This window comes from Microtus pennsylvanicus, chromosome 4 (genome assembly GCF_037038515.1).
Source record: "Microtus pennsylvanicus isolate mMicPen1 chromosome 4, mMicPen1.hap1, whole genome shotgun sequence".
NCBI lineage: Eukaryota > Metazoa > Chordata > Mammalia > Rodentia > Cricetidae > Microtus > Microtus pennsylvanicus.
Genome location: NC_134582.1, coordinates 126,965,382 through 126,986,466, shown reverse-complemented (window position 1 = coordinate 126,986,466; position 21,085 = coordinate 126,965,382). Strand labels below are relative to the sequence as shown.

Below are 21,085 nucleotides of genomic sequence, written 5' to 3'. Positions count from 1 at the left end.
AAGCTACTTCTTTACCTTTTAAGTGTTTATTTTGAGTCGGTGTCTTGCTAAGTTACGCAGCCTGGCCTTGACCGTGTGATCCTCCTGCCTCACATTACTGAGCAGGTGTGATTACAGGAATGTGCCATTGTGCTTTGTTCTTTTCTACTCTTTGGGACAAAAACTGAGGGTGTAGCTCAGTGGCAGAGCACTTGCCTGGTGCACACGAGGCTCTGAGTTCAATCCCTAACACTGGTAAGAAGGAAGGCGGGCAGGGGAGGACAGACAGACAGAAAGACAGACACTGATTTATGATCAAGTTTACAGATAAAGAAATTTTGAACACTTCTTAGGCTGCATTAGATCAGAAGCCAAAAAATACGACTAGGTCAAAACATTAGTTCAACCAGAGAACTCAGTGACAGGTGTCAGTCTTCGGTTTTTACCAGAAACGGAGCATCACTCAGAACTGGGGATGCAGCGACTCACTGGGTAGGAGCTGCTCTGTGTCCTCTCTGGATTAGCAGTTACCGGAGGGCGAGGATGTTCTCAAGAAGACACGTGGCTCTTGCTACATGCCCATCAGAGTGGACAGAGAGAATGTTCACTTTTCTCTTTTCTTAGCTTGGAGTAGGTTAGAAATGAATGACCCAGCTCTATAAATACTTAATTTATTCAGATCACATATGATTATTCCAAAGCCATAGGCATGATTATTTCCTGATAGGATCAAGAATATTTTCATTGTGGAGATGATCTCATGGAGATTTGAAATGCTCAGCTTGTCATGAAGAGACCAGAATGAACTCTGCCTTAAGGGAGCTACAGAAGAGTGGGGTGGCAGGCCTCTCTGGACGGTCACCTGTGTGCAGGTAGCACGCCACTCCGGGAGCTGCAGGCTTCCTGTCACAGCCAGCACTCCCAGCTCACTAACCTGGCCCACTGACCTAGAACTCCATTTACTCCCCTGTATCCACATCCCACGGAATCGTGAATTTTAATATAGACCACACACTGGGAAACCAATATCAGAGTTAGAAAGGCTGGCTGTCCTCTCTTACAGCCAAGAGTGGGTTGAGAAGTCGAGGGCTGGGTGACTTCCTAGGACTGGCTGTTGGCCCAGCCTTGCTCATGCTGACTCAGTGTGACCAGATGGGCTTTCTCTTCTGGATAAAGGCCTCAATTCCCTCCTGCCCATCCTGCAGGGCCAGGTTGTCCACCATGGCCTGAGAGGTGAGGTAGTACGCTGTTCTAAGGTCTTGGGACAGCTGTTTGTAAAAGGTGGCCTTGCCCAGCGCCACCACGGAGCGACTCAAAGAGGCGATCTTCTTCGCTATTCTCATGGTCTCTTCCTCCAGCTGCCCCTCGGGCACCACTTTGCTGATGAGGCCATGGCGTACTGCCTCCTGAGCAGAAATGGGCTCCCCAGTGAAGAGCATCTCCAGGGCCACCTGCGAGAAGGGCAAGAGAGGTCAATAAAGCACTGTTCCTATCCCACGGCTTCCTCAGCCCCTAGCCCTGTTTCCCTGTACTGAGACAGTCATTCTCTGGATTTACCTACACGCCTCAGGCCAGATATCTGCCTCCCCAAATGACATGTCATCTACCACCCCTTGATGTTGTCAACACCCCTAACTCCCCGCCAGGGAGAAGATCAGATTGATCCAAGAGCCAGGAAAATGAAAGTAGCCTGGAATGGGTGGAGTCTCCCTCTGTGTCCTCTTGTTGCTCCACAGATTTGATCGGGAGGCCCTGGCAACCCGGGAGATCCCTTCCATCCACCCCTTTAAAGGCCCCATGAAGAAAGACAGCCTATCTGTTGAGCCCCACTGTGAATGGAACAAGCCCAGAACCTCTTGCAAACCAGTACAGGAGCCACTTCCCACAAGGACACATGCCCATGGGTCCCTTTTCCTCATCAGGACCCCAGAGACATGAAGGGACTTAAATACCCTCAAGGACCAGATAGAGAGTCTAGCATGAGTAGCTTCCAGGTGTCCCTGCACCTGTATAGATCAGAATGGTCATGTGCATGAGAAGACCATGTGCTGTGGCATTCTGGGGTTCCCTGCTTATCTTTTGGGTGGGCCCCATGTCTGTCCAGACTGACTGCTAGAACAAAGTGCATAAACCGTGTAGCTTAGAAGGAACAGAAATGCCTCACACTCTGAGGTTGGAAAGCCCAAGTTTAGGGCAACAGCAGAATTAGTGTCCAGAGAAAACCCGCTTCCAGGTTCAGAGACGGCAATGTCACTGTGTCCTTACATGGGAAGGAAACGGGTGAGCCAGCAACCCGCACTCCTTTTCTATGGGCACCAATCCCAATGTGAGAGCCCGACCCTTGACCTAATGGTCACTTCCCCAGGCCTCACTCTGCGACTGTCACATTGGTGATGTCAACATCTGAACTCGGGGGACACCACATTCCGGCTATAACAATGGTATCTGTCTCCCAGACTATGGATGGCAGGCTGCGGAGCTGCCGTGAGGAAGAGAAAGTGAGCTGGGGACGGCGGGCACAGGTGACACACTGGATTACCGGCCTCATCTCACCGGGAACCTGAGAAAAGTCACTAAGATTCGTAGGTGCTTTTAATTGCGTTTCTTAAATTATGTTGGGCATACGAGTCACTGTCAACTGTGTGTCAGGAGTCTCTGGGGCTCTGGTCTGAGTGAGGATCTAACTCTTTCCAGCGTCTAAATCCCACCCTGAGTTAGACTGGCGGAAAGCCAGGGTGTGCAAGCACACCGTCGGGTGGGTAGCTGCACGGCAGCAGGGGTTTCTACTGTGGTGAAGGGGCTGGTGCTGGGAAAAGGACTCCTATTTTCTCCACCTCTCCTGGGATACCCACCGCCTGAGGCACTGGCTCTGAGTGTATGGCCAGCTCTGGCTGGGGAAGGGAGCAGCTGGAACCAGCAGGGCATTTATATGGCACAATGAACATGCATTATTTAATTCAGGCAAAAGGAGAAAGACTTTAAAAATAAGGTGAATAATTCATGTCCTGGCACAGTAGGCTCGACTCTATGGCTTTTTTGCCCAGCAGACAGACTTCACTTTCCAACACAGTGGAGCAGTTTCCTAAAGTGTCCAGCAGAGGGAACTAGAGTCCAACACATGCTGTGCTAACCTCTGTGGACAGGGCAGAGACTTTCTATACAGGGCAGTTTGCAAGAGCTTTGCCAGTTTCTGTGTGGATAAACACAGGGACAGTCACCCACCTACTACCAGGACAGGCATGGGCATAAGCATAGTGTGTTGTTCAGTCTTCTTCTGGGGTCCGAACATGAAGAGAGACCAGAGATCTGAGTAGGGCATGACTCTGCATGCACGTGTGTGTGTGTGTGTGTTCATTTGAGTGGATGCATGTGTGCATGTGGCTTCAGAGGTCAGAAGTCAACCTTGGATGTTGTTTTTTGGGAGTTGCTCTTGTTTTTTGAGACAGAGCCCTCAGTGGAGAGAAGTTGCTGGTTGCTTCCACTGGCCGGCCAGTGAGTCCCAGGGCTCCTCCTATGTCTGCCTCCCCAGCTCTGGGGTTCCAAGTGCAAACCACCAGGCCTGGCTTTGATCTGTGGGTTCTGGGATCTAACTCAGGTCCTCGCTCTTGAACAGCGGGCACTTTGCTGACTGTGCCTTCTCCCCAGCCCCAGGCCAGATTATCCTGATAAAAATATCTTTGGGATGGAAAAAGCAATCCTGGTTCTCACAACATCCCTGCCCCCTCATCCATCACTCTGATTATTGTGCAATGTTGTTCCGAGAATTAGGCTTCCAGGGAACTTAAGGGATATTTTGGCTGCATTTTTCCTGTTTTAAAAATCAAATGTAAAGTTTGATAAGCATGATACAGTGTGAAGTTTCTAGGAATTTTGATAAGCCCTGATTTAGAAGGCTTTCCTAATAACAGGACTGATTTAAAGGCTTCAAATGCCTCGACCATGGAACCTTCCGGAAGTCACATGTTGGAAGAAAATAAACCAGCACAGCAACTTCTTGCTATGAAAGGCTTCCTGGTTTTTCCTGCAGTTACAAGACAGTCTGTGAGTCTGACAAGAGATTTGTAAACTATTTTGATTAAATGTCTGGGAACAAAGCAATGACCTACGAAATATCCACTAAATAAACATGGATACACTTAAGACAAATCTATCTAGAATAATAAAAACACCCCCCTTTCGGACGACACTCGAGCCAGCCATTGCCTCTTGCAGCATGTAGGGGCTGTTGGTAACCACAGAATCTCCCTACAGGCACACGTTTCTGTAAAGTAACCAGAAGAGATGTGGAGGACGCAACCCTCCCTGGGATGTCTTAGCTCGACTGCGAGATCCCTTCGGGTCTCATTTCTTTTGTGCCTCAGGCAGCTGAGCCACTGTTAATTTTCATTGCTGTTTCTGAAACAGAAAGCCCGTTCTAGGGAGCAGCTCGCTTCCTCACTCGCTGCAGACATGATTCTGCCCCTCCTTCTCCAGGTTCCCTACTGAGGAGAGGATGCCTTTTTCCTAGAACAGACGCCTTGTTCTCCTCTTTGGGGATGCTTGCTAAATGCTATTCTGTGAGGCTGGAAGAAAGCTTCAAAGGGGAATGGACTTGACTGTCATTTGTAGGGACAAGACAGCTCTGACACACACTCCCCTGGGCGGAGTCACAGAGTGTGAACAGGACAGTCCTCGTCTAACCACTGTAAACCCCACACTGTAAACCAGCAACTTTACATCCTTCCTGGACTAAAAAAGGTTGTCAAGAAGTCATTAGCCAGAGTGTCAGCCTCGGCCCCTGGACACTGGTGCTGGGTCAGCACGCTGTTTGCTGCGACTCCTGGGCAGCCACTTAGGGTAACAAAACTGCTTCAGTTGCATTTCAATACGATTTCACAAAGGTTGTGCTTTCCTGAAGATGAAAAACCTAACAGTCATACTGAGGGGCTTGTAAGATTGAAATGTGGCAAATTCACAGGTTGATACCTGGTGTTTGATGCTACAGAGGAGCAGGCAGCGAGCTCTTCTCTCCGTGGCTCAGAAGGAACACTAGAGACCTTCGGGCAGAATGTCCGATATAGAACATAGAAAACACTGTGTGTGTGTGTGTGTGTGTGTGTAAAAGCCAACAAGGCTAACTTCTGGTGGTGTTTCTCAAGTACAATGTATCTGTTTGTTTGTGTAGAGGAGACAAGGTCTCCCTGGCCTGGAGCTCACCTAGTAGCCTAGGCTGGCTAGCCAGCAAGCTCCAGGGATCTGCCGGTGTCTGCCTTCCCAGCACCAGGATTACAACTGAACACCACTACACCTAGCTTTTTTACGTGGAATCTGGGGATTGAATTTAGGTCTTCACGCTTGTGTGGCAAGCATCTCCCCAACCCCTCAGGGGTACTTTTCCTAAGCTAACTCTGCAAACTGTGAGTACAGAGAGGCAGTTCAGTTACCTTTCTGGGCACGGCTCTCCCCAGGGCAACTGCGGGGGTGGAGCAGAAAAGTCCGACATTCACCCCAGGAGTGGCAAAAGAGGACTTGTCACTTGCCACAGCAATGTCACAGCTGGCAACAAGCTGGCAGCCGGCGGCTGTGGCCAAGCCATTGACCATGGCAATGATGGGGACCGGGTGGTTCCGAATCAGCATCATGACCTGTAGGACAAACACACCCATTTCATTTCCATGAAGAGCTGTGTTCCTGCCGCGTTACATGACTGACTCCACGGAGCGTGTTTCTCGTGCACTAGTTCACGGGAGTCTCCGGAAAAGCACGAATCCTCAGCTTGTACTGTGTCTCCATGATGAAATAGACTTGGAGAGTTTGGTGTTTTTTTTTTTTTTTTTTTTTTTTTTTTGGAGAAAAAGTCACAAGGACATGAAGCTGAATGGGTAAGGGGTCATTGACCTAAGGCGTGGTGGCCCACCATCTCCTTGTGCCTCCTGCCTCCCCAGCACCCCAACAGAGAACTGTGGGGTTTTGTTTCTGAGGAGCAAGCAAACCCCTCCACCAACTGTCAGCTCTCTGCACCTCTGGGCAGCCCTGGTGTTAAAAGTCTGAAATTGGCATTTGGTGTCTGCTTGGAGAATTAAGGGGGAAGGGGACTTGAAGGCAATTTCCTTAGTAATTACTTCTCAAATTACCCTGCTGCACAGCGTCCTCTCTCAATGCCATCAAAGTGGGGGAGGGGGCACCCTACTGTCATAAAAATAAGCAAAATTCCTGAGACAGAGCCCTTGGCTCAGAGAGGAGAGACAAAGTCATGTTCGTGTGACCCCCGCCACATAAACGGTCAGAGCTCTAACATATTTGAAGCTTATTTTTTCATGACACTCTAAACAGATTGTGTTGTCATGGCAACTTCGATTTCTAAATTATTGCTCTTTGAACCTTGGCAAGTTGGGAGGGGAAGATAGGAACGACATCTGGGCTTTTCCCCAAGGCAGTAGCTGAAAGAAAAACGACCTTCACAGATTTGAAGAGTTTTGCCTGCGAAACTTGTCTTTTATATTCATAAGCATTTGGTGTTTGTCATCTTCCCCACCCTAAATAACCAGCTATATAGTCAGGCACGACACAACGATGTTTCTGGTCAAGTTCAAACTGTATATGAGGGTGGTCCGAGAAGGTTGTGATGTCAGAGTAAGTGTTTGCCTCACAAGAGTAAGGTCCTGGTTCAATCCCCTGTAACACACACACACACACACACACAGAGCCTGGCATGAGAGCCCATCTGTATAACATCAGCACCAGGAAGGCAGAGACAGGAGGATCCCTGGCCATCACTGACCAGATGGTCTACCCTTATGGGGAGCTCCAGGCCCAGGAGAGATGCTCTCTCAAAATGGGGGCTAGAGTTCCTGAGGATGGCATCGAGATTATGACAGGACTGATAATTCCTACCATCTAAGTGACCACCCAGCCTAACATTACAGGACAGCGTTGAGCGTGAGGAGGCGTGGCTCCAAGGGGTGCGAAGGTGCAGCGGATGCTGAAGTGCAATGCATCACTCAGTGACGTGAACACTGTGCTGCAGGGGTTTCTCTGTGTGGTCTTGGCTGTTCTGGAACTCACTCGGTAGACCAGGCTGGCCTCAAATTCACAGAGCTCCACCTGTCTCTGCTTCCTGAGTGCTGGGAATAAAAGCATGCACCACCATGCCCTGCCCCAAGCTGCCAAATCTTAAATTTGAATCTCAGAACTCAATTTTAAAGATAAAAATTCTTTGCCTCAGTTTCTTTATGATGATGTGAAGCTGATGCGCACAGTGGCTGCGAACAATGAGCCAGCTTGGAAATGCAGCAGTTTGTTTCTAAGGAGGAAAACAGAACATCTGTGTGGTTTAGGGCTTGCGTAGCGATATGGAGCAAGCCCGCTAGGATGCAATGCAGTCTGTCCCCCACTACCTGAGAGCTCTGAACAGACCACATGGCCCTTCAGTTTTCACAGAACTAACTATGGTGTAATATCAGCTCTAACCTAAAACAACACGACGGTTACATACATTAGCAAACCTGGAGTGTGTCATAAAACACTACATGGCTTACTAACCATCCAGTTATAATCATGTAACATACACAACTGCACACTATAATCATATCTATATAAGAGCATTCAAACAATTATGTACTTAGGAAAAAAATCACTAAAAGTGAATATGGCAAAAGACAACACTCTTCTCTGGGTTGGTGGTTATAATATGGTAAGAGTATCTTTTGTTTTTTAAATTTAAAAAATCTTCTATAATACATACTTATTTTCATCAATCAAAATATTTTAAATCAAATCAGAGGGCAGTTCATAAAAGACAAAGGGAACTTAGATTAAAAAAAAAAGTCAGGATAATCAAACCCACGGGAGTCAAGAACTGACACCATCTTTCCAATCTTCCTGAGCTAAGTACGGTTTTGAGTTCCACCTACTCCAGAAGGGGCGTCCACTGCGCTCTGCCCTAGCCTCAAGGGAAGCATAACTGAGGGACCAAATGGTTTGCTTTTTTTCTCCCCACATTATTCTCTAAAACAATCCACTCCCGTTTTATTGGTGAGGAGTTGGGAGAAAGGAAGACTCTTCAATTGTCAAAGTGTTGGAAGAAGAAAGACAAGAAAGGATCCTCCAGGCCACCACGTCAGTGCCCAGGAAGTCACTGAGGCTGGTCCGCAATTAATTCTTCACATTCTTGTTGGTTGTCCTCCTCCCGGTTGGTAAACACTGGCTGTCCGCAGAACTTGTAGTGTAACAAATGCACTCCAGCTTGGAGAGGCTAAGCAGAGGCAGATCTCTCTCTGCCTCTTAACCCACCTACCTGTGCACGGACCTTCGCTGGTTACGCTCTAGTCTGCTCTGTCACACGAGGAAGCGACGGTCTGAGTTTCACAGAATTGGTGCCAAGGGAGAGCGCTCAGGGCAAGAGCGCCGGCACAGCCTCTAAAGGCTTGAGCTGCTCTTCCCGCGTTCGGTTCCCAGCAATAATACTGGCTCACACTACCCATAACTCCACTTCCAGGGGATCCAAAGCCTCTGGTTTCTGTGGGCACATGCCCCCTCCACACACATATACATATTAAAAATAATAAAGAGAAATATTCAAAGGAACCAGTATCCTTTCATTCTTGTTTGATGTTTAGGACGAAGTCCTATTTATTCACTGAATCTTTTCTGATGAACTGGAGGCATGAACGGGTTAGAAGCTTCCAAGAAACCAGGCCTTTACCTCCTGAAGAACCCCGAGTGCCACACAGTCCTCTGCTAACCTGTTCAGGTCTCTGTCCATCCAGATACTGCAGCAGACTGATAAAAAGCAGGTGCTCTCGGGAAGTTAAAAGGGAGATACTAGTTTCTTTAGATATTTTTCTATTTTAGCCAAATATACTGGGAATTTGTAGAAAATGATTTTTTTTTCAGTGTGGTGGATTGAACTCAGGGTCTTCTACATGCTAGGTAGATGCTCTACTACTGAATTCCATCCCTAGTGGAAAACGATTTTGATTTTTTTTTGTTTTTTTTTTCTTCGAGACAGGGTTTCTCTGTGGCTTTGGAGCCTGTCCTGGAACTAGCTCTGTAGACCAGACTGGTCTCGAACTCACAGAGATCCGCCTGCCTCTGCCTCCCGAGTGCTTGGATTAAAGGCGTGCGCCACCATCGCCTGGCTTGGAAAACGATTTTGAAAGCATCAAACACTGGCAAACCTAATAGCATACTGTGCAAACATTGCTAATGTAGGAAACAAAAGATGCAAATCTTCTTGTTCTGTCAGGTAAGTGATGCACACTTATAATCCCAGTGCCTGGGTGGTACAGGCAGGAAGATCAGGAGGTCACACTAGACTTGGCGGTACAGCAACTTCAAGGCCAGCTTGAGCTACTTGAGGCCCTGTTTCTAAAACAATCAGCATCCTGCGTCCAAGTTCTACTTTGTCTCTGCTCCTCCATAAAACTGAAAAAGAATTCCTTTTCCTTTCATCTTCCTATGAAATGAGAAAATGATGATCTGATCTGCTTACGGGCTTTTTGAATGGCAAAGGAAACAACCTGTGCTCAAGAATGTACCTGAGAGGCAGGGGAGATGGGTCAGCCAGGACTAAGTCCTGCGCAATGCACCTAAATGCCCTGCAATCCCAGCGCTGGGGAGGTGGAGACCAGAGGATGCCGGATGCTCACTGCCCAGCCAGACTAGCCTAACCCTTGAGCTTTAGCTTCATTGAGAGACCAATCTCAAAACACAAGCAATTCAGGAAGGTGTGCGTGCACACACACACACCCTTGCACACACATGCAGGGGCTGGAGGAGGCTGGCGTCCTGCTCTATCGGTCTATCCACTCCCTCAAGACAGAGCCTCTCACTGAACCCCCAGCTCACTGGTCTTTGGCTACTCTGGCAGCAGCAAACCCTGAGGAGTCTCCTCTGTTGGCAGATGTGTGCGGCCACGACCAGTTTTTCACATGGATGCTGGGAATCCAAATGCAGGCTCTCGTGATCACACAGCAAATGCTCTCACCACTGAGCCATCTCTCTGGCCCCTACGGTCACTTCTTAAAAGTCTAAACCAGTGGCTCTCAACCTTCCTCGTGCTGTGACTCTTCAATACAGTTCCTCATGTTGTGGTGACACCAATCAAAAAATAATTTCTGTTTCTACTTCATAATTGTATTTTTGCAAGTTATGAATCGTAATGTAAATGCTTGATATGCAGGATATCTGTGATATCTGTGAAAGAATCATTTGACTCTCAAAGGGTTCACGACCCATGGTCGGTAACTGCTGGTAGAAACCAAACAATTGCTTGGATGAAGAACTCACCAATAACTACAGAGCTTTTGATGGCCGTTCCCTAGAGCAGCCCCATGATTACTCTCATCTGAAACTAGAAGACTGCTTCAGTGTTTAACACGACGGTGGTTCCTGTGCTTGCGATGCCGGCTGGCTCTTTGCTTACCTCAGAGCAGGTCTGAAACACTTCAGTGTGGTAATCACGGCCTCGCGCACCTGTCAGCTCCTTCAAATCATGCCCAGAGGAAAACACGGGGCCCTCAGCTGTGAGCGTTTCCAATTGAGAAAAGAAAAAAAGTCAACAATCAGAGGTGGCAAAATGGCAAACGCAACGGCACGAGGAGACTCCGGGATCAGCGATTTTTATGAAGCTCTGTCTGGTCTGATGACTTTATTTTTGCGCTCAGTCTGCCTAAGTGTATCGACTTGTGCGGGTCCTTTGGACTCTGTCACGCTTTCAGCAATGCCCCCATCATCCCAGGTAGGTCAGAGTGTGAAGAGAAACATGGGAGCCACCTGGCTCTAGCTCTTGATTTTACAGAAAGGAGCTGAGGCTGTGGCTCCCGTCATTATCCCTAACAACAAAATGTCGCTCCGCTGATAAGCTGAGAACATTTCCTCCCATTTCCCGTGTGACAGGCAATGTTATCCTGTTTTCACAAGCGAGAAAGTGGTGTCGCTCAGACATTAGCAGCCTTTTTGCTGTGTCCAGCTTACGCCGCATGTGCCTGCTGCAAGTGAGTAATTCCAACTTCTTTTCCCTTCATCGTATGAAACAACTGAAGATTCCTATTTGTTCATTGCTAAGAAGGTCGCTCGGAGTATCTCAGGATACAGGGATGCTGAAACAAACAAAGCTTCAGCAAACAGGATGTGTTGTATTTTTCTGGGGGTACGCAAAGGCGCCGGTGTGATTTTTATCATGCCGTTGCAGTATGTACGAAGTGGTGATTTTATTCACTTTTAATTATGTGTATGTGTCTGTGTGGGTATGTGCATGTGAGCACAGGTGCCTTTGGAGTCAGAGGTATTGGATCTCCAGGACTTGGCGCTATGGGGTGGTTGTGAGCCACACAACATGAGTGCTGGGAACCAAACTCGGGCCTTCTGCGGGAGCAGTAATTGCTTTAACGTGGTTGGCCACCCCTCCGAATTTCTAGTAGAGAGAGGGGCTAGCAAAATGGCTCAGCAATTGAGATCTCTGTCTCCTCTTCCACAGGACCTGGGTTTGAATCTCAGCACCCACATGGCGGCTCACAACCATTTGTCAGGCCCGTTTTGGGGACTCTGGCGCCCTCTTCTGGCCTCTGCAGGCCCCAGGCATGCAAGAGGTACACAGACACACACACAGGCAAAGCAACCACGCATGTTAAAAAATAAATCCTACTGGCAAAAGGAATGGAAGAAATGGACAAAACATGGCGTACTTTCTGGCACCATTAAAGACGACACTACAGATATAGGCATGAACAAGATTCAGCAAACAGAAGAGAAAAACTAACTGGCTGTCCCGACAGCCCACCTGCTAGCTGCCATGATTTATGGAAGGGATTAGTGATTAAAGCCATCTTATAAGGTCCATAAACAAACTGAGCTTTTTAATTTAAAATTATGTTTTAATATTTTTGTGTGGTTCTGAGGATTGCGCGTGCTAGCAAGTGCTCTATCACTGACTGAGCTGCTTTTCGACCCTGATTCTTTGATCTTGTGTGCATATGTGTTCATGTGTGGAGGGGCACATATGTGCATATTCATGTGGAGTCAGAGCACAGCCTCAGGTGCCATTGCTCAGGTACCTCCCATTTTCCCTTTGAGATAGGTTCTCTCATTGGCCTGGACCTTCTTCACGAAGTAGGCTAAACTATGGTTAGCGAGCCCTAGGGTGTCACCTGCCTTTGTCTTGCACTGCCCCCCCCCAGCCCCATGTCTGGGATTATAGGCTTGCAATACCAAACTCAGCTTTTTATGTGGGCATGGCGCTTGTGAGGCTAAGGGCTTACCAGCTGAGCCATCTCCTCAGCTGCCAGACTGTCAGATTTTGACAAGGAGAAGTCATGATTTCACTGAGCAAAGGCCTTTGCTACAGTCCCCACAGCTAACGAGGACCAAGCCCAGAGTATCACAGAAGTTTTCACTTCTTCAAAGGGGGTCAGAGCCATTCTCCAGTGAGGCGAGGAGAGGGAGTCCCAGCTCACCAGTACGTTTTGAGAAACCTCATGCGGGCACCGCGGTCCACTGATGACAGGCGTCAGAGAAATACCTGCAATTATAATGACTTTCAGGTCTTTGCTCTCGGCTTCGTGAAGAATGTCACTTCGGAGAGATTTCAGCATTGCCAGCGACAGCGCATTCCTCTTCTTGGGATTGCTTAAGACAATGTTCCTGTGAAAAGCATGTGATATTCCTGGGGTCATGAACCAGTCAAAACAAGCGAGGACCCCTGCAATTCCTTTCTAATTTAGGAGCAATTTTTAAACCCAAGAATAGAGAACCGTCAGGGCTTAGTGCCAATTTAGAGGGCCTGTCAGCCCTCTGGAGTGACAGCTGAGTCAAAACAAGGGAAAAAGATGACCCGGAAGGTAGGCTACCCTTTTCTCTCCGCTCCCTTGATTTGTTTTTGCTCTCTCTTTTTTCCCTCTCCCCACATGGACCTCCAGAAACATGACTGCCACCTCCACAGCAAGGGTGAGTCACAACAGTCCCCAAATCATCTCTGCCCACAGAGGATGTGAGATTCAGGTGACGGGGCTAGGCGAATCCAATGAACAGGCTCCGCCTGCAACTTGCTTCCTCTTTAGCAGGAGGTTAGGAAAGGAGCCAAGGACGAAAGTCCCCCCCTCCCGTTTCCTCCCACCCATCCCCGAGATAAGGCAGGGGAGCCTGGCTGCCAGTGTGCACGTACAGCGGCATTTGTAAGGGTTTCCAGTGGGGTAAGTCTGCAGGACAACTCGTGCAGTCTGAGAACAGATGCTACACAGAGCAGACAGACAGACCCATACAACAGACAAAGCATCTTGCGAAGAGCCGGCACCCAGAGGCCCTTTTTGCTATTTTAAACTCACCCACATTCAGAATGAAACAACCTGTATTGTCATCTCCCTGCCTTACGTAGAAATGTCTTATTTTTGCTGTCCTAAGAAATGGGCAGAGAACCAAACCAGATTCTCATTACAAGAGTTTTATTTCCCATCAGCCTCTGCCCACACATGCTCTAAGCCTTCTTCATTCTTTTCTGAATATGGTGTTTTATTGGTACACGGTCAATCGGATGCTCCAAAAATAACATGTAAGGAGAACTTTTTTAAAAAAACAACTTTGGCAACTGAATTGATCTCAGCACATTAAGAATAATCATTCCTTTTGGGATATCACTTCAATTTTGCTGCAGCTCCCAGGTAGCTGTGGGATTGTTGTTTTGTTTCTCATAAACATCCTCTCTCCTAAGTATAGGAATGACATGCAGCTGATCGGCTGCTACAATAGACACCTTTCTCTGTGCAAGCCGTGGAAACAGCTTGTAACCTTTCGGTAGACTTGTGACTGTGCTCATGGTGGCAAACATAAAAACGCTGTCAAGGCTGGGAGATGGCTCAGTTCTTGCTTTGCAAGCGTGAGAACCCGAGTTCCATTTCTAGAGCTATCTTTTTTTTTTTAATGAACAATAAAAGGATTATTTATTTAAGGAAAAACTTACAGATCACTGTCCTAGACAACAGTCACTTTTTTTCTTTCTTTCTGATGATGGGGTGTTGTGACCTGGACTTTGCATCCTAATGTTGGGGAGGTGGAGACAGACTTTGGAAACCCGTTCTGAAAGAAAAGGTGGGCAGTATGGGAGGCAGCATGATGCTCAAGTTGGTCTTCTGGCTTCTCCGTACACATGCAACTGCACACACATGGACACGAGAGTACACGCACATACACAAAAGCTGCTACCCTGGCATTTACATCAGCTGAAAGTAAATTCTAAGGCCTTGGGCAAAACTGCACAAAAAGATTCCAGCCCAGATGGAACCTTGCTGCTTGGTGGTACGTTTCATGTGCATCCCCTTCATCCTTCCAGACACATTGTCAGACAGTTCTCATTTTAAGCCACACCAGACGTCTTTTCCCACCAGCCCATTGACACCCTTCTCTGCGGTCATCTCCTGACTGTCAGGACCAGATGCGTGGGCCACCCATACCACTGCCCCCCCCCTTTGGAAACATCTTCTCTGGGGAGCAATTCTTTCTTCTCTAGTCCTTCTTGCCTTCTTTTACGGGGGCTCCTGGACTCTGGCAGGAGACACTCCGTTCCATCCTATGTCCTCTCTTTGTTCCGAGCATGCTGCCCAGGCGACTTCGCTGGTGGCCATAACATCGGCTGCCCCCTCTATGCTGACATTGGCCCTGGTTCCAGCCTCTCTCCAAAGCCCCGTATCTGTATGTTTGCTGTGATGCTCACTGGACTGCTCCACCGAGATGCACACTGGGCCTTTTTCTCTCCCAACTCAGGCCTCTCTGAGCTACTGCTCAGTCTCTTGAGCTAGAGCCTGAAGGTCATTTTACATTGCTATGCTGCGCTCCCTTATTTCAACAGGACACGAAACCTCCTCAACCCCTCATTAGTTTCAGCTCTCCCAGTGGCTATTTCAGTTCCAAGTGTGGAATGCCTTAAGCCGAGAGCTTCAGCAACACCCCTCCTCCGCCGCCACCGCCAAGGAGAAATGTCTTTCTGATGAGGTTTCTCGCAAGGTGACATGTGTGCAGGTAAGATCTGTCCCTTTAAATGCTCCAATGAGCTATCTAATATCATCAAGTTAGTTTTTCATGGCTAACTCTACCGAATGTAGCGGACTGGAGTGGTCCCACAGGCCCACTCTACCATGGTGGTGTATGAGTGGCAACAACTCAGGAGGCAGAGGGGATCCCTTCCAGGTGCCTGGCTCCTCTGCCTCCTGACAGCCATCTCAGCTCTTGACTCCTGTCTGTCATGCGGGGTGTCACTGTGTGATTAGAAACGGCGCAGAGAGTCTGACACAACACTCATTTCGTAGCTGGCCCTCATGGTACGGCTGCTCTGAGGCACAGCTTTGAAAGGGGACCCTTGAGGTGACTGAGTTGCACAAACTTAGTGCTTAGCATCGTGCTGTGGGAGCACATTCTGCTCCTTCAGCCAACAGCCTTACAAGACACCAGCCCACTTGGGCGAGCTCTCTGATACTATAAAAGCAGCTGTGAAGCATGCATCTCTCTCTCCACCTTCCTTCTCCCAGCATTCAGTCCAGTTTCCCCTGCCTACCTCAGTTCTGCCCTATCAACAGGACAAGGCAGTTTCTTTCTTCATTAACCAACACATAGACAGAAGGACCTCCCATACCAGCTTAGTACTGCTCTAATGCTTGACTGGGGGCTCTTAACACATGATTCCTATGATTTATGGCCAGTTGGTCTCATCTCCCCCTTCCAATTCTTGATTCATGTTTAATTTTGAATGGCTCAGTCTCCTATCTTTTGCCGGAATTTTTTTTTTATCAGATTTGACCAGACTTTGTTTTTTTGGGGTTGGGGGGAGGTGACTGGTCTTCCTATATAGTCCAGGCTGGCCTTGAACTTGCTGTGCAGTCCTGGTGGGCTTTGAATTCAGGATCATCCTGCTTCAGCCTTCACAATGGTAGGATTACAAGCCTATGATACCACACCCAGATTATATATTTTCAGTAGCACAGCTGTTCCTTAAAATTGGAAAGAAAGGCCCCTGTGTGGGGCCTACAGTTCAGGGCCATCCCCTGGCTTTCTCTGGGAGTGTTCCTATCTCTGTTGATGAGCAAGGAGTTCACAGGGAATAGAATCACCCTTTTTAAAATACACTTTAGTTAACTGAGCACTCAAAATGCCTCCCTGTGGTGGCCACCCATAGTTGTCTGTAGGGAGTTAGGGGACAGACAGATATGGGCACTTCATGCCAGCATCTACAGACCTGTGTGCTAAGCCCTTTAAGGCAGGAGAGGTAGAGAGTTATAGACAAAGGGATGATGTGGAAAAAGCTGAAGGCCAGAGACTGGCTCTCTATCCTTTTGAGGGAGCACCTAAGGGTTTGGGTGAGGATTAAAAAGTTAGGCATGGTCTTCTAGGATTGAGAAGGGCTGTTTACTGGACTTGGAGAAGATAACAAACAGCTCCATCTGTAACTCTTGAGCATGGACACCCATTTCCTTTCCTAACCTTATCCTGGCCAGGCAAATAAATGGTCAGGCCTGAAAGGGTCCTCCTTACTCTATGGTCCAGGTTGGGCACTGACTTATTTCTAAGGTCTTTAGGCTCATTGCACAAAAGGGCAGAGAGTAGGGTGCTGTGCCCTTTATCCTACTTAATGACCTGCCCCCACCCCGCACTTCAGCCTGTGCTAACCCTGGAACCTGCTGAAGTCTGTAAGGACCATGGATCTCTTTTGTGATGGGTTTTCTTGGAGGCCATGGAAACAGTGGGTAGGGTGCTTGGGCTGCCCACACCAGCAGAAATGCTCAGAAGTGACTGGGAGACTGTGCCCGGTAGGCCTGAGGGTTCAGGGGGCCACCAGGCAGTCTCACTTACAACCCTCACATGTACATCGTACTAGCGTGCTCAGGGCAGGGACACCTGTAATCGCGGTATGCAAGGAGTCCTCCACCAAACATTTCGTCTTTCCGAGATGAAATCTGAAAGAGAAGCAGTGGCTGCTAACTCAGGGTTAGTGGCGGCGAGGCCTGTTTATCCCGAGTCCTGGTGCCCAGCTCCAGGGAGAGAGCCCTGGCAGGGTCCTCAGGCTGACCTGATTCCGTCCTGCTGTCGCATGCTAGTGGGCCGTGGCTCCGACTCAGGCCGCGCTGTTACTGCTGACGCCGGGCTGCAGAAGCCGGCGGAGAGAGGGGCCCACCGATTGCGCCAGAGCCAGCTGGTCCCCTTCACCCCAAAGGCCCGTCGGCCGGCGACCAGGGCCATTGCAGCGAAGAAGCCCCGAGGTCGACAGTGCAAGCGGCCTAGGCCTCTGGTTTTCCCAGTTTGGATCCGACAGCTCAGAGCCTCGCCCCAGGCCCCGCCCACAAAGTCCTGCTCTGTGTCCCTCTCCTGAAGCCCGCCCCCTGGGGCCCGCCCCCTGGAGCCCCGCCCCCGGAGCCTCGCCCCGCCCCTGGGGCCCCGCCCCCAACCAGGGGTGGGGTGGGGCACGGGTCCTGCCTACCTGAATAGGTCACGGTCTGAAATCAGGCCAGTCCCAGCGGTTTGTTTGGTTTAGTCGGGCTGTGAAAGAGTTTAAGGGAGGGGAGAACTGGGTTGGCTCGTTCCTTTCTGTACTGACCCCAGGAATGTGCCGGATGTTGTGAAATGAGTGTCAGCAGGTGCTGAGTGGTAGGAGCTGTGGTACACGTGGCTACACTCACGCCTCCCACAGGAAACACTCTCAGTTCCTTGTGGGTGAGCCTGGATCACAAAGACTATTTAGCCCACTAGAATTTTGAATGTTTTGCATTTTCTTCCCGTGCAGATGCTGGAGACCCATATTTATGACTTGGGCTTTCCACATTTATCCAGGGAAAGCCGGGACTCCTTTTCAGGATCCCAGTGGTGAGATGAGAGACACATCCAGCCGTGGAAGGCTTTAAGCAGAGGGAGACTACTCTTCTTGCATGCTAGTAGTTCTTGCAAATGTGGGTGTTTGTGGGAGACACAGAAGAAATAACCTCAGCTCTTGGGATTGTGTTGTTTCTAGGGGGAGGTCTATTTGTGAGCGTCTACACCCTTTCCACGGGTTCTGCAAGGATAACAGTATACAAAATGCATCTATTAAGTCTCAGAAAGTAAACGAAATTTACAAGTGTCAGGAAGTTCCTGATACTTATAAGATCCACAAGGCCCCCCTCCACATTTTTTTATACGTAGTAACAGCTGTTGGACGAAATAAGCTGTTCTATAAGCCTATCTACCTGCAAGACATTCAAGGAGCCCCAGAGATGCAGCCTTCTGTGAGCCTGTGCTGGTGAGGGATTTTAATCGATGCAGCTGCCTTTGAGTTATCTGTGCTCTTGCAAGTAGTCCCTCACCCCTACTTCTGTAGGGAACCCCAGTAGACTTACTGGTTCCCTAAGCTAGCCCAGGTTAGAATTGTTTCTTTGGTCTGTGGATGTCTTGTTTGTGTCTCCCTAGGAAAAGACGCACGGGGGCTATTAGTGAAACACAATAGCTTAACTTGAGTGAAGCCCTCACTCTTAGCTTCATTACTGGACAAAACACTTAATGTATTAGACGATGTTTTGAAATATCATTTAAGATTCCTCTACCACTATTTCTCTCTCTCTCTCTCTCTCTCTCTCTCTCTCTCTCTCTCTCTCTCTGACATTTGCTGTATTCTGAAAGCTGGATTATTCTTTGTTTCCTTGAAGAAACCCAAGATTCAGCAGAATCCAGAAATTAAGAGGGTTACAATTTTTGGCTTCTGGGTTTTTAAAGCTTGGCTCTTAGGGATAGAGGAATACAAAGCAAACATAATAGGTTAGCCTTACCTCATTGGACCAGACAAACAGTATGAGTTTTGAAATGATCTCCCCCCTTACCTTAGGGGTGTGGAGTGAGCAATCCATCAGTAGGTAGCCACAGGAACCGCCCGCTAGGATGTGTGCCCCTAGAGTGCCAGGCAGAGTGCCAAGGTTTAGGTGCAAGGGGGGGATTGTCTGTGGTAGGGGCTGGGTGATTCAGAACAAAGCTTCCAGCCTGAGGCCAAATTGAGATTTGGGGCAGGGGAATAGGGCAAGCAGACCCTATAGGAAAAGGAAGAAGAGGGTGCCTGTTATGGGAAGTTGGGAAAGAGAGCCAGTCGAGGCCCCCTGGAGAAGGATGGAGATAGTGAGATACCTCAGCTAGGGCAGGGGCAGCCTGGCTCCTTTTCTTTGTAATCTCAGAGAAGTCACAAGTGTACCCAGTGGTACAGAATATCTGGGCAGAGAGCCCTCAATACCTCGTAAAGTTGCTTTGTGGCCTGGTATGCTGCTATGACTATCTTCTAAGAAGGACTTAGAAATCGTATGTAGAACGACGTGTTGAAAACAAGGTACGAACAAGGACATCTTGGCAGCTTCATCAATGATATCATCTATGCTAAAGTTTGATTAGAAATGTCTCCCTTCCCCAGACCTATGTTTCAAAGGCTCGGTCACCAACCCCTGGATCTACTGGGAGCTGGTAGAACCTTTAAGAGATGGGGCCTAGGTAGAGAAAGTTAAGTTGTTGGCAATGTGCTTTTGAAAGGGATCCTGCTGTCACTAGGTCATCAATCTATCTCCCTTTGCTGTTCCCTCTGTGATGCTAAAAGGCCTAAAGCAACATGACCAAACTCTCCTGAACAATCAGCAGTAGGACCCTTTTGTCATGTTGAGGTGGTTATCTGAGGTTTTGTTATAGCCAGGCGGAGTTAGCAACCCATATCCTTCAGCCAAGCCAAATTAGGCTGAGGTAATAAAAGTGCTAACAAGGAGGGTCACAAGTTCAAGGCCAACCTGGGCTGTGTAGTGAAACCCTGCCTCAAACAAAACAAAAACAACAAAAACACACTCAGTGGTTCTGGACAACAGACTCATTTCCTACAAGTCAGTGTCTGCTGCAGATCAGCTGAAGCCCTTGGGTCACATCAGCATTGCCCCCGTGGCCGAGGGAGAGCAGAGAGCGTGAACTTTTAATGCATGGGAAAATCGTGAACAGGCATTTATAATGTCTTTTCAGACATGCCACTTGCTCTCATGTTTTGTTTCTGAAGCAAGTCATGCGGCTACACTGAACTGCAGGTGTATGGGAGAATTTGGAAGAAGGACCCAGGATCCTTGCACACAATCCGAGTGGCTTACAGGACCATCTCAGTATAGGGCCTTGCTGTGATAAGCTAATTTATGCTTGCTATTTGGGGTTTGGTAATACAAGTGGAAATATGCTTAGGTTAAGTTTTTGCCACTAAGCCAAATGGGGTTTTGAAGTAACATTAATCTCAAAGAGCTGGTGGAATGGCTCAGCAGGTAAAGTTGCTTGCCGGCAAGTCTTATGACCTGTGTTTAATCGAATGTAGTAATTTTCAAAAATCAAGCTCAAACAGTTATAGATTTATATAGTGATAGATCCAGGTTTGTGTTTTCTCTCTCTCTCTCTCTCTCTCTCTCTCTCTCTCTCTCTCTCTCTCTTGGCAATCAAGCTGTAGATCTTAACAACCCAGAGGAGGAGAACAGAGAAAAGAAAAACAAAGCTAAGCTGTTTGAGTAAAGTTGGCATGGAGGTCAGCCATGGTCACAGGCAGTCACACGGCAGTGATAGGGCTTTAGAAAAAGTGCAGGGGAGTGCAAAGTATCAGGAAAATCATACAACTGGCCAAAACCCAAAAGAGACAGAAAAAGTAAAACTTGCAGCTTTTTGACTCATGAAGGTGCGGCACACAGAACCTCAGGTTGGCTTTTCGGCACAGCCATGCCTGTGCAGACTGCCACCCCAAGAGATGCAGAACACACGGCTAATCGCGCCATAGGCCATGGTCAGCTGAAAGATGTCTCTCACCTTACACAAGGCAGTTTCCCTGAGAGAACTGGAGAGCTGGTTTGAGGACAATATAAAGAGACTTCACCTCAACCGAGTTGGAGAAAAGGAACCAATATGCAAAGGTCCCTTGAAGTCTGCGCAGCTTGATTCTAAGACTTCTGATAGACACCCAAATCCATGAATATCATTTTCTCTTGAATGAATTGGCGAGATAATCACTTGGAGCCTCTTAAATACATTAAATAATCTCTGGAGTTCTTATAACTATACTATATACCACTTCATTCCAGGTACTCACCATGAGCACTGTGTAGCAAATTCTTTTGTGGAAACTTTTTAA

The 21,085-nt window shown here is 48.3% G+C and overlaps 1 protein-coding gene across 1 annotated transcript; it reads right to left on the bottom strand.

Annotated features, from left to right (window-relative positions):
• Positions 1-636: 636 nt before the first annotated feature.
• On the bottom strand, positions 637-17,280 carry Echdc3 (enoyl-CoA hydratase domain containing 3). Its single transcript, XM_075970409.1, has 5 exons — positions 17,009-17,280; positions 12,479-12,600; positions 10,385-10,482; positions 5,403-5,603; positions 637-1,430 (listed from the first exon to the last, which is right to left on the bottom strand). Exons 1-5 carry the CDS (start codon positions 17,176-17,178, stop codon positions 1,119-1,121), a joined length of 903 nt encoding a protein of 300 aa, XP_075826524.1. The 5' UTR covers positions 17,179-17,280; the 3' UTR covers positions 637-1,118.
• Between the last annotated feature and the right edge of the window lie 3,805 nt (positions 17,281-21,085).

What these genes read in the sequence shown, in the direction of transcription:
- Echdc3 (XM_075970409.1), bottom strand. Translation starts at nt 17,178, where the DNA reads ATGGCCCTGGTCGCCGGCCGACGGGCCTTTGGGGTGAAGGGGACCAGC. An exon ending in GAAAGTCATTATAATTGCAG is followed by an intron (nt 10,483 to 12,478) that starts GTATTTCTCTGA and finishes AAACGCTCACAG; the next exon opens with CTGAGGGCCCCGTGTTTTCC. An exon ending in GGAGAGCCGTGCCCAGAAAG is followed by an intron (nt 1,431 to 5,402) that starts GTAACTGAACTG and finishes CCCTTCTCGCAG; the next exon opens with GTGGCCCTGGAGATGCTCTT.